The sequence below is a fragment of the Sminthopsis crassicaudata genome, chromosome 5, assembly GCF_048593235.1.
Source record: "Sminthopsis crassicaudata isolate SCR6 chromosome 5, ASM4859323v1, whole genome shotgun sequence".
NCBI classification, from domain to species: Eukaryota; Metazoa; Chordata; class Mammalia; order Dasyuromorphia; family Dasyuridae; genus Sminthopsis; species Sminthopsis crassicaudata.
This window is the reverse complement of record NC_133621.1, coordinates 275066143-275082248: the sequence shown is the minus strand read 5'-3', so window position 1 is coordinate 275082248 and position 16106 is coordinate 275066143. Positions and strand designations below refer to the sequence as shown.

At 35.1% G+C, this 16106-nt stretch overlaps 1 protein-coding gene across 4 annotated transcripts in view; it reads left to right on the top strand.

The window, feature by feature from the left end:
- The window catches only part of ATP2B1 (ATPase plasma membrane Ca2+ transporting 1), a 130684-nt gene that overhangs the window by 109256 nt on the left and 5322 nt on the right, over positions 1–16106 (top strand). For 2 of the 4 annotated variants that reach the window (XM_074271106.1, XM_074271105.1), the window contains exons 12-20: positions 4359–4596; positions 6033–6212; positions 6835–6922; positions 7292–7398; positions 8470–8661; positions 8874–9087; positions 9346–9557; positions 11815–11922; positions 13624–13806. In XM_074271106.1, coding sequence (XP_074127207.1) covers positions 4359–4596; positions 6033–6212; positions 6835–6922; positions 7292–7398; positions 8470–8661; positions 8874–9087; positions 9346–9557; positions 11815–11922; positions 13624–13806 — 1522 coding nt within the window. Of the gene's footprint in view, positions 1–4358; positions 4597–6032; positions 6213–6834; positions 6923–7291; positions 7399–8469; positions 8662–8873; positions 9088–9345; positions 9558–11814; positions 11923–13623; positions 13807–14166; positions 14321–16106 lie in introns of all 4 variants that reach the window. The other 2 variants (XM_074271107.1, XM_074271108.1) reach the window with 2 other exon arrangements.

Here is a 16106-nt window from a genome sequence, read left to right as displayed (position 1 = left end):
ATATTTTTTATGTTAAGCTACTATGGTAGAAGCTTGTAGCTAAAGGCTATCATCAATAAACTGTTGTCTTTGTTCCTAAAAGTAATCATTCACTTTTTGTACTTTTATATTTAAATCATTGAATGATTATTATATATTAGATAATTTTTACATCACATTAAGTTTACTTGATCACCTTGATTATGCTTTGTTGGTTGGCTGTGGAGGAAGGGGATGATTAGGAGAGAGGCTAGTAGGACCAGTATTGTGCCTAGTTTATTGGGGATTGAACGGAGGATGGCAAATGCAAATATAAAGTATCATTCTGGTTTGATGTGAGAGGGTGTGTTTAGGGGGTTGGCTGGTGAAAAGTTGTCTGGGTCTCCTAATAAATCGGGTGAGAATAGGGCAGTGTAAAGAAGCACAAGGAAAAGGAGTATTAAGCCAAGAGCATCTTTGATGGTGTAGTATGGGTGGAATGGGATTTTGTCTGCTTCAGGGTTAATTCCTGAGGGGTTGTTGGAGCCTCTTTCGTGGAGGAAAAGGAGGTGGATAATAACTAGCTGGGTGAGGGTCGCTTTGTCTACTGAAAAACCTCCTCAAGTTCACTCTGCAAGGGCGGTGCTGATGTAAAGGATGTCTGATAAAAGGTTTGTGATTATGGTGGCACCTCAGAATGATATTTGCCCTCAGAGGAGTACGTACCCTACGAATAAGGTGGCTATTAACAGTTAAGAGGAGAATTAGTCCGATGTTTCATGTTTCTTTATACAGGTAGGATCCATAGAAAATACTGTGGCCAATGTGCAGGAATAGATATGTGAAAAATATTGAGGCTTTGTTAGCATGGAGGTTGTGGATTAGTCAACCATGGTTGACATTGCTGCAGATGTGGGCTATGGAGGAGAAGGCAGTTAGGGTGTCAGAGGTATAGTATATAGCGAGAAATATTCCTGTCAGGATTTGGATGGCTGGACAGATTCCTAGTAAAGATCCAAAATTTCATCAGGCAGAAATGTTGGAGGATGCAGGGAAGTCAATGAATGAGTGGTTAATGATTTATTAATGGGTCCCTGTTACTCATATAAACATGTTTTTGTTTTTTCTTTTGTGTGGTGATTCTTGTCTGCTGGCATCTTATTAAATCATAGAAAATTACAAAGAGAAATATCTTTAATATCAAATTTTGTAAATAAAAGTTTGTCCTTTTGTGCTTTATACACAAACTGATATGTAGCATTTTTCTTTTGAAAAAATCTTCATAAATACAATTGTTGCAAGTCAGATTCGACTACTTTTTTTTAGGGGATCCTCATTCAAGAGAGTGGTTTACTTGTGAGCCTTTTGAGAAAAAGTGATAAAATTTAAAGAATATTTATTTTTAATGTGAAGACTGCTAGAGTGTGTCCTGGGACAGCACTGCATTGTTACAGTTAATTTTCACTTTTTATATCTATGATGTCATCTAGAGACAGGCTTCAAAGTAGTTAGTGGTACATTCAATTTTTTAAAAATTTATTCTAACAAATATGGTACTAACTGATACTAAGAAACATGAACATTTCTACATATGAAGAACACAATCTAATACTTGAAGCTTGTATATAATTAATATATATTTCATGTTATATAATATAAAATTATAATAAATTCAACACATTAGTTTCAAAGTCCCATTTGACTGTGCTTCCACTTTTTTTTTTTTAATGTTTCAGTGACTTATTGGCATCTTCATTGGCCATCATTTCTTCCCCTCTCCAAAACTTTATCTTTCTTTTTCCCTGCTTTTCACCCTGCCAAAAGAAGTTATCCATTGTAATATACATACGCAAAATAAATTCACATCTTGGCCATGTCCAGAAATGCATGTCTCATTCTTCATCTTTAGCCAATCACCACTCTTATAGGAGTCAGATAGCATGCTTCATTGTTGGTCTGCATTTCATGGATTGTAGGCCTCCAATATTTGAAGGTTCTTTACAGTAAACCTTGAGTGTGGAAAAAGGATCAGGTACTTCATCAAATGTGGACCAATTGCTACTTGTAGGCAAGCAGCCAAACTGAAGTCGAAAGCTATCTTGTGAGAGAAAAAAGAGATGGTTTGGACCAGTTGAGTTATACCTCTCCTGCCATATCTCTACTTCCTAGCCTTGGACTGAAAGGCAACAAGCCCTTGGAGCAGTCCCCCCAGATTATCACCTTTGCTTCCAATCCATCCCAGATAGCTGTAATTGAAGATAGCAACCCTTCTAGGAAATAAATCAATCAACCCCACCACTAGCATTCACTGATCAGTTAGTTATCATTGATGGACAAGTAAACCCCCTTGAGACCACTGATTATGCCTTCTACTTAAGAGAATACCTTGTTTAGAGAAGAAGCCTGTCAGCCCTACCAATTGTGGACCAATTGCTACCAATAAGACAGATAATACAGATAAATCAGGTTAGCTAAAGCCTCAGAGCATCATAAGAGGAGAAACAGAAGGCAGCCTGTGCTAGGAATGTCCAGCCGCCACCACCACCTCCCTTCAAACTCGAGGAGAGAAGGACCAAGTCCCTGAGCCAAAGAGCCTTGGAGACCATGCCAGCCCTTGTAGCCATCAGCTAGGGAATCTGCTTTTATTGCAGTGTCACCTAGAATCTGCTTTGCAAAAGTCACAGTACCTGCCTTCTCAGCATATACATGGGGAAAAGAAAGTTGTTACTTTTTTATCAGTAGAAACAACATTAATGAAGATAAAGCATAGTTGGCCTTGCCCTTACACTTGAGGGATCATGGGGCTTTTGCATGGCTTGAAGTTGAAACCTCTACGTGTTCTCTCCCTTTTAGAGTATTAGCTGCTAGAGAACAGGCTTCTTTTTATATTTAGATCCCTTGCACTTAGCACAGAATACTAGTGCTTAATAAATGCTTTTTTCATTTGTTCATTCTTTTCAGTGTTGCCATATAAATCATTCTCTTGGTTCTGCTCATTTCACTTTCCCTGAGTTTATCTGATTTCATCCATGTCTTACAATGTGATAACAAGCCATTGCATACATAAGCATAACTTGTTAAGCCATTCCTTGAGGGTCACTCCCTAGAATTCTACAATCAGGATTCCAAAGCCCTTAGTTCAGATGATTTCTACTATTTAGGCAGAAAATTGACTCTGGACATAAGCCCTGGCTTCATGGTTATGGAAGAGAAAACCAGATGACCAGAAACACAAAAGTAAAAAAAGATCTGTTATTAAGACTCCAGAGATTATGACCAGGCCTTCAGCAAACCAGGAGTAATCATCCTTACCTGATAAAGAAAGAAGAGATTGGAACAATTCTAGGCCAGATGGACCCAAAATTTCATATGGCAAAATAACTCATCTTGTTCTTTTCCAAATTATATGAAAGTGAATGAGCTACTTACTGCCTCAATAAAGTCCTGGAGAAAATAGAGCTCACTATTAGATTGACATCCTTAGAAAATAAACTTCATATATTTTCAAATATACATAGTGGACAGTTGGTTTTGTTTAAAAATACTTGGTGATGAGGCAACTAGGTGGAGCAGTGGATAGAGCACCAGCCCTGAAGTCAAGAGGTCCTGATCTCAATTTTGACCTCAACTACTTCCTAGCTATGTGACTCTGGGCAAGTCACTTAACTTCAGTTGCCTCAGCAAAATAAATAAATGAATGAATCAATGAATGAATGAATGAATAAAAATAGTTGGTGGCTTATCATTGCTGGGAGCAGCTTGGAGGCATAGTAGATATAGAATAGGGCCTAGAGTCAAGAAGAGTCATTTTCCTCAATTCAAAACCAGCTTAAGACACTGATTGTGTGACTCTGGACAAGTCCTCATCTGCAAATGAGCTGGAGAAAGAAATGGCAAACTGCTCTAGTATCCTTGCCAAGAAAACCCCAAATGAGATAACAAAGAATTAGGATTGACTGGAAAAAGGAAAAAAAAAAAACAAAACTGAACAACAGAACTTGATTACAGTGAAGGGTGATTGTCGTCCTTAAGATGTGTCAGTGATATTAACAGAACATCTCTTTTAGAAAAGAAACTCCAGTTTAAAAACAAAAAAAAACTTGACCTAAACTGTATTGCTTAAAAGAATTTTGCAGAATCTCAGGCCCCAGGATATTTCAGGTATGATCAAATAAAACCAGTTTCATAAAAGGATAGAATTCTAGAGGTAAAAGAAGACTTTATGGTGAGATTTATTGGTTTAAAAAACACAAACAAACAAAAAACTGATATCCAGAAGTTTTGAATAATTTGTTCCAAGGGCACATATTCATTAATAGTTTAACACATTCCTTAAAATTTACTTAGCATGCAGAGTTTGACTTTTGCTTTATTTGTGATTCTTCTACATTTCTTTACAGATGCTTCAAAATCTTGAGTGCTAATGGTGAAGCAAAGGTATTCAGACCAAGAGACCGAGATGATATTGTTAAAACTGTGATTGAACCAATGGCATCTGAAGGACTAAGAACTATATGTCTTGCATTCAGAGATTTCCCAGCAGGAGAGCCTGAACCAGAGTGGGATAATGAAAATGATATTGTCACGGGCCTAACATGCATTGCTGTTGTAGGGATAGAAGATCCCGTGAGACCTGAGGTAGAGAATGCTCTGTCAGTTTAGTTAAACTGCATAGTATTTTTGTTTCCTCGAGAGGAAATTAAAGAACATAATTGAATAATTCATTTTAAAGTAAAAATTTGGGAATATAATTATTTAAAGCTATTATTTCTTTGTAGTTAGGCAAAGGATGGTTGGGAAATTGTTGACAAAAAGTTCCATCTTTTAAACATTTTGATTATGTTTTCAGAGTTAAGCAGATTGTTTCTGTTTGAGGTATTGATATACATATACTTCTTAGCGTTCTTGTATTCATGATCTTTGTTCCATGGGTTATGAATACACATAGATACTATTGACTTTTTTTCCCTCTCACACCAGTTCTTTGTTAAGGAAAACCTTCTAACTTTTTCTTTCCTCCTTCTTCCCTCCCCCCTCTAAATTGAAATCTTGTTGAAGTTTCACAGGTGCAGACTATCTTTGCCTGCTTTGCCCTTTATATTGATGTTGCACTGCTGACATGTTCTTCATATTAGGAAGGAATATTAAAGTTTATTTTAATTTTATTTAGCATTGCAAAATGAAAGTTCTTCAGTTGTTGTTGTTTTTTTTTTTTTTTTTACAGAGTATATTTTTAACATGAAAAGTTTATGTGAATTTTAGAATATGAAAATTGGGTATTAGTGGGTGAAAGGAAAGTCTCACTCTTCATAGATTAATAATTTATGAGATTTTAATTCAGAAGCTATATCTTCCCTATCTGTCGTCCAACATGTTCTGGGTAGAGGTACTACCAATTCAGAATTTTCTGAGGCAATGCAAATTAATTGCATATTTTATCATAGTTTTTCCATGCTAAGTTATCAGGAGGCTAAATATGTAACAAGCACCCCTCAAAAATCATATTTCTTCAGAAGCTAAATAGAGATGATTTTTTATTATTTTACTTTACTGTTTATTTATTTTATTGTTTTATTCTTCTTTTCTGTTGCAGATAATTGAATTTGAAAACTGCCCAAAAATTAACCATTATAACCATAAACATAATACTGGCCTCTGAGCTAAACTACAACCCATGGAAAATCACTAGGAATCAATTTCATTTAAGTTTTAGATTTTAAAAATCAGCTAAAATCAGGACAGTTTTCCCCTAGCAAGGATCTTGAAGAACTAATTATTCTGTATTACAAAACCAAGTTTCTATATAGTGATTGATTTTAAATTTTCATTATTTGAATGTTGCAACAAAAGAGATTTTTTTTTTTTAGATAAGTGAATTTTTGCTTTGGAAGTACAGCATCCTTCTGTACATACTTAATGTGGGCACATGCATGTGAGCACCTATGTATAGTTGATATAAACATATACATTTTGATAATTTAGTAGACCTATTATCTCAGGTGGAATTGGTTTACTCCCTATAATAGATTTGTCTACATATATATATAATGATGAGATTCTTCCATGCAAACCAGGTACCAGATGCAATAAGAAAATGCCAGCGGGCTGGAATTACTGTGCGGATGGTCACTGGTGATAATATTAATACTGCTCGTGCTATTGCTACTAAATGTGGTATTTTGCATCCTGGGGAAGATTTTCTGTGCCTAGAAGGTAAAGATTTCAACAGAAGAATAAGGAATGAAAAAGGAGAGGTATGTTGTTTGATTCCCTCACCGAATTTATTCTTAATAGTTTTCAGCTAAGGAAATAATATTTAGCAAATATTTATTGCCACCTATGAGCAGTACATTGTCCCAGGTACCAGAGGGGTCAAAAAGATAAATGAAACCTATGTCTGTCCTCTAGCAAGTTCTATGCTAAGGATATTATTTTGCCTAACTTTTACTTTAGCTTAGGTGGGAAGGTCCATTATAACTTGTGGAATCAGGGAAGGAGCTTCATGGCAGAGACATTCGAGTTGGACTGGGAAGGACATTAGGGATTTCAATTGCTAGATTATGGAGGGATAGGAGAGGGAAGAAAAAGATATAAACAAAAACTTGTTAAAGGTAATTCATGAAACCAACAGCCAGGGATACTGTTTGGGGCACAAGCTGTGAAAGACTCCAAAGGCCAGGCCTATTGAGATTGGACTTTTATTCAATAGGTATTTGAAATGAGGTAGTTGAAGCTGAGAAATGAAATGACCCAGGCTGTATTTTATTATTCAGGGAATGGGAATAGAAGATAGATTGAAAGGGGGGAAAAATGGGTGGCAGAATGACCACTTACTAAAATAGCATTGGCTAGTTTTAACCTTGATTAAATTTACAGATTGAACAAGAACGCATAGACAAGATTTGGCCAAAGCTTCGAGTACTTGCTAGATCATCTCCCACTGACAAGCACACACTAGTTAAAGGTAATCAGGTTTTTAAATTAAAATTCTTAGCTTTTTAGATGATTAAAAAGTACAGCATTTCTAAAATAGTAATTTTTTACATACAAATTAGGTTGGTTGACTCTTTATCTATAAAATTAACACTCTAATTTTTCTTTCCCGTCCAAAATAAACAATTTCTTTTCTTTGATAAACTGAATTCTATTGTTCTTAATAGTGATTTTTAATTATCTAGCTTGCTCTGAAAATGTGGTGCTGTCCATATCACCTTTGAATTTTGTTTAACATTTTGAGTTTCTGTTAATCTGACAGCATAAAACATTTTTGCATTATAGGTTGGAAGATGATTTATCTTGGAAAGTAAAGAAAACAGTTTTTGTTTCATTTCAGGTATTATTGACAGCACTGTCTCAGAACAAAGACAAGTTGTGGCTGTGACTGGTGATGGTACAAATGATGGCCCTGCACTAAAGAAAGCAGATGTTGGATTCGCTATGGTAGGAATTTAAAAGATATTGATGATATAAAATGTAATGGTTGAAATGGAGATTTTTTTCCAATTAGCAAACATTTTTTTCTTTTCCCTCCCCCACTTGAAAAATATTAAAAAAGCAAAATCTGTGTAATAAATAAGCATAGTCGGGCAAAACCAATCTTCCTATTGGTCATGTCCAGAAATGCATCTCATTCTATATGTTGGTGATTTAGTTTTAACATATCGGGCATCTGCCATATGCCAGGTACTGTGCTGAGCACATGAGTTACAAAGAGAGACCGACCTCCCCCCAAAAAAACATCTCTGCTCTCAGGTAGCTCACAGTCTGCTATACAAGACACCATGCAAGCCATTGTGCATAAACAAGATATGGGCAGGATAAAATGAGGGTCACATCAGAGGAAAAGCACTGGGAAAAGTTCTTCCAGATGGTAAGATATCAGCTAAGACTTGAAAAAAATCAGGAGATGATGATAAAGGAAAAAGTATGGGTATGGGAGACAGTCAAAAAGTTACCATAGTTAGGTAACTTGGAGCCTGGTGGCCTTCCATAAAGACTGTTTCTGTTCACAGCTCTACAAACAGAGCATCAAATGTGACTATTTTTCCACAGCCTGTTTAGAATTTTACTCACATGTTGAATGAACAGAAAGGAGATGGATCTGTGTGATCCAAGAGATTGAATTCAGGGCTCCTAGAGTAGGGAATCTTTGGTGACTTGACAAAAGTCACCCAGCCATTAACTGGCAGAACCTGGGGTCCAGTCAGGATCATTTCCAAAGGCAGGTGGCCGTCTTTTCTTTTGTATCGACAGTATAACAGTAAGCTTTGCCCCAGGGTCTCGGGATGTTCAGAAGTGAGACTGGGGCTCTGCATTCCTCTAGTCTTTAAGGAGTCGCCGCTATAGCAGTCAATACAGTTGTCCCCTAAAGGTTGCCTAGCCCTAAGTTTGCCTCCCTTCCCATTTATTGGCTGTTAAATGGTAAAAACCTAATAAAGACATTATTAAACTAGAATGCCTGATTACAAAATACTCTGAAATGTTGTACAACTCTGTTGCTTTTCTTGTTAGGGAATTGCTGGAACTGATGTTGCAAAAGAAGCATCGGATATCATTCTTACAGATGATAACTTCACGAGCATTGTCAAAGCAGTCATGTGGGGAAGAAACGTTTATGACAGCATTTCTAAGTTCCTTCAGTTCCAACTCACAGTCAATGTTGTGGCAGTGATTGTCGCCTTTACAGGAGCCTGTATTACTCAGGTAGGTGTGGAGGACAGTGTGCTGGTTTTGTTTTTGTTGGGGGATTTTGTTTGTTTTGTTTTTCGTTAAAGGAAAAAATACAATAACTACAGCATCAGGTTTGAGGCTGTATTGTTTCTTAATCTGTAAATACTAGGAAACATCAGTACATTCCTAAGTTCCAGAATATATCTGAATATCTATAAAGAAACCTTTTTTTAAAAAAAAAATAGGATTCACCACTTAAGGCTGTGCAGATGCTGTGGGTAAATCTCATCATGGACACACTGGCATCCCTGGCTTTGGCAACTGAACCACCTACTGAATCTCTCTTGCTTCGAAAACCTTATGGTAGAAATAAGCCTCTCATCTCTCGCACAATGATGAAGAATATCTTGGGCCATGCATTCTATCAACTTGTGGTTGTCTTTACACTCTTATTTGCTGGTAAGATATTTAGCTCTATCAAATATATGTTAATGTTCCTATTCCAATGTGATATTCCTGATGTTTTTAATGTAATAAACTTTCTAAAGCGTTAGCCTTAAAATTCTTTCAGATAGCAGGCACTTTTAAAAATGTTAACGTATCACTATCTCCCTTGAGACCAAACAAAAGATTATTAAAATAACTTAAACACTTACCTTAAATGCATTCAGTGTGTTTAATATATGATTGCAAAATGCCAATTTTTGATCATTTCAGGGGAAAAATTTTTCGATATTGACAGTGGAAGAAATGCCCCTTTGCATGCTCCACCTTCAGAACATTATACTATTGTGTTTAACACCTTCGTCCTCATGCAACTTTTCAATGAAATAAATGCCCGAAAAATTCATGGTGAAAGAAATGTGTTTGAAGGGATCTTCAATAATGTCATCTTCTGTTCAATTGTTCTGGGCACTTTTGTGGTACAGGTAGGTGACTGGAATTGAAGACAATTCCAAATTTGATGATTGTATCAGTTATAGTTAATTGCTAGGCTTGTCATAGAAGTGACCTAGAAATGATAGCTATGCCCTTCTTATCAAATCCTTCATTGTACTAAAAGGCTGCTTTGTTTTTGTAAATTTAGATATTTGACCTAGTCTGAAATTTCACATTTTTAAAAGTTGAGTCAAATTTATTTAGGTATTATAAGTGCAAAATGAGTCTTAATTGCAGTGCTGGTATTGCAAAAACATCTGATGCACTCATTAGTAAGTCTTGCTTAATGTGTTCTGCATCAGTATTTTTTTTAACCATTGTAGTCTTACATTTTTGTCGTATTCAGCACCTTTAAGGTAATTTTAAGAGTTGTCAGTATATCTTAGATTTTAAAATGCCATTTTTAAATGAAATGCTTTTTTTTAAGAGAAATGTTTTAATAGGAAAAGTAGGAACTTTCCCCATTTTTCAGGGGAAATTCTGAGATAATCAAAATGTCAGATGACTGTGTAAAGGATATCATTTACTGATATGGATTGTGTATGTCTTTGTGTAGCATTTGGCCCTGTGGCATTTTTTGCAAATGATTATTAGTAGTGCTGTTCTGTTTTATAGATGACAGAATCTGGGACCAAGACAAATATTAAGTGAATTGTGCATGATCACACAGGAAGTCAGTGAACACAGTAAGATTTAGAATTAAAAAGTGAGCATTTTCAGCCATAGAACCAGACTTCTTAAGTATTCTCAGTGATTACCAATAATACTAAGTAATTAAAGTAAAGATTTTAAAACTTGACTGTGTACCATTTACTTTTGTACTGGAAAATAGCTTTATACAACCCTATTTAATATTAATTTGGACTTGTATCTATCAACATGAAGGAGGTGTTGCTTCTTTCTGAAAATATTTCCCTATAAGTTTTAGAAAAATTCATGTATACATTATCATAAATTTTGAATTAAGTTTCTTGACATGACTAAACTTTTATGTTTAAATTTAAGCTTTAGGTTTTTTTAATTTTTTTTTTATCATAAGGACTATGAAATTTAGATGTGTATATAAGCCATTGTGTAAATTTATTATCTAATTTTCCTGCAGTGGTTAATATGTATTATGCAAAAACATTGCAAAATCTAAAACATATTCCAAATACACTTATGAAGTCAATTTTTGAAATGAGGTTCATTTCTTTTGCCATTAGTCAGCTGTGCAATTAAAAAAGCACCATGCAATAGCAGTTATGGTTCAGGAGATCTAACAGTGGGCCTGAAACCAGAAGACCTGATTTCAAATTCTCCCCTAGTCACTTAGGAGCCAGGTAACTTTTGGCAAGACTAAACTTAGCCCCTCTGAGCTTCAGTTTCCTCAGCTGTAAAATGAGGGTGAGAAAGCTTGTACTAGTTACTTCTCTGAGTTTTAGTTAAGCTCTTGGTACTCCCTGCCTTCCCTAGGCATCATGAGGATCACATGAAGTGGGTGATATTGGGCATTAGGTTGTTTAAAACCTTAAGAAGGCTGCGCAAATATCTGTGTGTCATTTAATTTTTGGGACCTCAGTCTCCTCTCCTAAATAATGGGGTAAAGATTATATCAAGAGATAGTTCTCATTTTGAGAGCTTCCTTATCATTGAAATTATAAGCCTTTTTGACACATTTTAATACTTAAATGTGAGCAATTTTTGAACAAACAACTATAAAACTTATGTTCTATTCTGTTTTTCTTATGTGCTTTAATAGGTTCAATCTATAAACATAGCCATTTCTTTGTATACTTTATGTTTAAAAAAAAAACTCAGTAGAAAATATACAGTTTAAAGCTCCACAAATATAAAAAAAGAGTTGTTATTTAGGATTTTGTTTAGATGTATACTTTGATCTAGTTTTGATTTAATTACTAAGAATTAGATTTTCCTTTTTTTTTTTTTTTTTAAAAACGCTTATTAAAATAGTCATGTAACTCAACTTGGCAAAAGAGCATTATCATAAATCAGTGTTCAATACAAATGTGGTTTTTCTCAAATGTTTTTGCAAATTACATCGGTAACCACCTACAACAAATAACAAACCACTTTGTTATAATTAGCATATTCTTCTTGGAAAGATTTTAAGAAAAGTTTTTTGGTTGTTTTTTTTTTCCAATTTAGAATTACAAGGAAAGTGATTACTTATTTTAAAGAGTTAAATATTTCTTTAAGAAGAGAACTTTCATTACTCAGTGAATTTATCTCTGATTACTCCCCCAGATAATAATTGTGCAATTTGGTGGAAAACCTTTCAGTTGTTCAGAGCTTTCAATAGAACAGTGGCTGTGGTCAATATTCCTAGGAATGGGAACATTACTCTGGGGCCAGGTAAAAATCTCAATTTTATTTGACTAATTAAAATCATTTAAAGTTTTTTGCTTGTATTTTTGGGTTTTTTTTTTTTTTGTTGTTGTTGTTTTGTTTTTGTTGTTGTTTTTTACATTAACTCTGTCTGCTACTTGATTCCAGGTAGGTGTCATTCTGGGAATCTTTCACAAAGATTTAAGGTCTGTTTCAGTTTCTCACTTTGTCTTGACAAGAAATATGCCTATGTAGGAATCGGACCCAGTTTTATTGGTGTGGGGAACTTTGCAGATGATAGAAGTCCCCCATCAAGTGCAGGTCAGCCCATTCTCTGCCACTCCTGGAGAAGAGAGAGAGGTTGTGATTTACCAAGGGGCCAACTTGTGTGGTCCACCACTATCTTTCTAGTCTTGAGGCCCCACTGCTTCACAAATTTACCTATATTGTAAAACTTTCTGAGCTTCTCTTCTGAGAAGAAGTTTATGGAACAAGCCTTATTGAAATTTATTGAAGATGAGTTCCTGGATACCTAAAACACTCAAATTGCTGATTATTTTGTTTCAATGACAGGTTTTTTTTCCTTTCCAGAAATAATAATGAATATAGAATTATGTCTCTAGTCTGGGAAACCCAAACAGAAATGCCAAGCCATGATAAACATTTTAATGTGTTTCTGAGATATCATTGCTTGTCACTCTCTTTTGCTTGTCTCCGCTCCCCCTCGCAGAGGTGAAATTCGTAGTTACTATTTCTTCTTAGTGTTTAATCAGTATCCTATTTTCTCCACATATAAAAATCTAAGGATGATGTTAATGCATAAGTTATAAGCATAGTGTATAATTTATCAGTATAACAATATACACAGGTTATAAGTAGTATGAGTAGACTTATTCTTGTAGTACTTATCTGCTGCCCCCCACCAGCATTTATTTAGCTCACTTTTCTTCAGAGGCTTTTAACATAAGCTTGCATACAGCCATGCATGAATACACATTTAATATACACGCACTTATCCATGTATGTATGAAATAATCTCTTCATCATGGTTTGCCCTTTTTAAAAAATAATTTTAAAATCTATTTTCAGATAACCTATCTTTAAATTGGAGCTAAATTTCTTTTAGTTTTTCTTTTTGCTTTGGGTCACTATCCTGGTAGTTCTCCACAAATCCTTTGTGTATTGCCAAGCAACATCATCTTACAGAGAAGAATCTTCCTCTGATCTTCCCAAGGTTATTGAATGAATTCTAGTGACCTTACTATATCAAGAATCCCACATATATTTATTGTTCTCTCTGCTTTAAAGTGACAGGAACATGAATCAATTTTATGTATAATGTTATTTACCAATCTTAGTTTTATCTTTTATTCCAGTGCTTGCTAAATCATAATTTTCTTCTGCTGTTGAATTTATGTGTATAAATTTGTTTGCACCTACTGCAAATAGGACTAACACTGAATTTGTTTTATTTGAACAAAATGTGACGTTATAGTATGTTTGTTGAGTTTGAAACTAGACTGAAATGCTTGATTAAGTAAAATACTAAACTTGTAATCATATTTCTATCCACTTAGGAAAAGATAATAGTAAATTTCTAATTAATGATAAATTTATAACTTGATCAGTTGGATTACATTTGTCATTTTAAAAGTATCTCCTATGTAAAGTTGATCAGTTTAATTATGTACTCGAGTTATTCTTAGAGATCTTCCCCCTACTTCATAGCTCATTTCAACAATTCCAACTAGCCGTTTAAAATTCCTTAAAGAAGCTGGTCATGGAACACAGAAAGAAGAAATACCTGAGGAAGAATTAGCCGAAGATGTTGAAGAGATTGATCATGCTGAACGAGAATTACGACGAGGACAGATCTTGTGGTTTAGAGGTCTGAACCGAATACAAACTCAGGTATGAGCGGGAAGGAGAGCTGTGGGCTGCTAGGAAAGAGGTTGGGCTGCTCCACCTGGGGGAGGGGATTAGAATGTGCCCCTCACTCACTCTGACCTTCCCATGCCATGGTTCTCAGGCCTTGGAAGAAGAGTCTAAGATGACTCATGTATTGCTGGTGTACAGTTGTGTCTATCCCTCATGCTCCTTTATTTATTTTTTTTTTTTTCATTTTCTTCTTCTCTAAATGCTACTCTTGCCTTTTGCTCTATAAAAAGTGCCTTTTTCTTTACTTTTATGTGTTTATAGATGGGATGGTCCTTTCTCTTGTTCTCTCTCTCTCTTGCTGAGCAAGCTGTCACAATCTCTGATTCCTTGCAGATGGATGTAGTGAATGCTTTCCAGAGTGGAAGTACCATTCAGGGGGCTCTAAGGCGGCAACCCTCCATCGCCAGCCAGCACCATGATGTAACAAATATTTCTACCCCTACACATGTAGTGTTTTCCTCTACTACCGCTTCTACTACTGTGGGGTGTGAGTGTGTGTTCCTAAGTGCATGAAATTAACATTTCCTCCTTCACACACCTGACGTTTCTCATTTTCTCTTTAATGTTTAAACTCATTGTTCAGGCCTTTCATAAAGTTTTTTTTTTCATAAAGTGATTTGAAAACTCAAGATTTTTTGTTTTATTTTGTTTGTTTTTGGAGGGGGTGGCAATTTTTTCAATTTTTTTGGTGACTTAGATAAAAGATAAAACAGTTACAACCAAATGTGAGACTGAGTATGAAACTTGCAAGTTTCCCTATGTGCTAAACTTGCTTTATTCACATAGGGAATAATTTGGGGGTAAGAAGTTAGTGTTATTAAAAAAAAAAAAACTGCTATAAGTGTTTGAGTATATGCCTTTAAACATGTTTATACTGCACTGTTCCCAGAAGCATACATTCTAAAACTGATCCCACTGTTCCAAGAAAGAGCATTTTAAAAACTGAAAATGAATGGGATTTTTTTTAAGTTGCTCACTTTGGGGATTGGAGTCCTTAGCTAACTGGAATAAAAGAGCCAATTGAATATGGGTGGCTTCATACTGTTGCTGGGTCTATATGAGATATTTTTATGTTTTTCTAAACTTCAGGGTTCTGTGGTATTGATATGTTTATTTCATTTGAATGATCTTATTTAAAGTCATTTCAAATGATACAATAGATTAGCAAGGTTAAAATATGGGGAATTTTTATGCACGATTCATTGACAATTATATTTCTATAATTGTTCTCTTCCCCCCTTCCCCCAGGGTTTCAGAAAGTAACAAACTTTTTAAAAAATTTTTTGTGATTTTAATTATTTCACCTTTGCAGTGAATTCCTGGTGTCCAGATTTCATGGTAAATTGTCCTCAAGATATTGAGAAACTAAGGATATATTTAAAGGCCTTCTCACTCACATTCATCCCCCAAAGAAGTTCTTGACCTCTAATGGATTCAGTTCAATCTGGGGCAAAGATCTTTTCTTCTCTTGATAAAGAGCCGGAAGCACTAGAGGAGGGGAGGTGAAAAGTGAGGGAGAGTTGAAGGAGAGGAGATTGTTCTGTTTGAGCACTGCACTTTTTAATGTTCTCCCTATTTCTATTAGCAGCGCTCAAAAGTACGTCTAAAAGTAAGTGAGAAGAGGAGCATATTAGTATTTTGTTTGATAGTTGATACTTATTTTAAATGCTTCATGTATATTATCTCATTAAAGGAAAATACTATATTCCCCCATTTACCATGGAGAGGAAACAAGCAAAATGAGATTCAATGACATCTCAGTCACATTTAATAACAGCCAAAATCCAAACTTAAACCCCTAAATCCACTTTGCACTGTATCATGCTGCCACCCTGTGGGATCTTGTGTGCTTCTCTTCATAGGGAAGATTCCATGTTAATAGCTGTCTTACCTATGACCAAAAAAAGCATTTTAATTTTTTTAATTTGGTAGTGTTGTGAAGATTGGCCTTCTCAAAGAGAATTTAATTATAACTGTGTAATGTTTCTAAGGCTGAATGCACTTAAGACAGCTAGCATAATTAAAAGTGACAGTGCTTTTCTAATTTTTTTCTTTGAAATTCATTCCAACCTTAGAAATAAAATCTTAGATGCATTATGATTTTAATAGGCCAACTTAGTCCAAAGGCTCTAGATGTCCTCAACAGGACCTTCAGCTACAAGTTTAACACATCTTTTCCCCAGTATGGGCTTCTTTCTACTTTTTTTAGCAATACCTGTCACTAATTGATCATACTCAAAAGTTTATTTTTGTATATTCTTCCAGCATAAGCA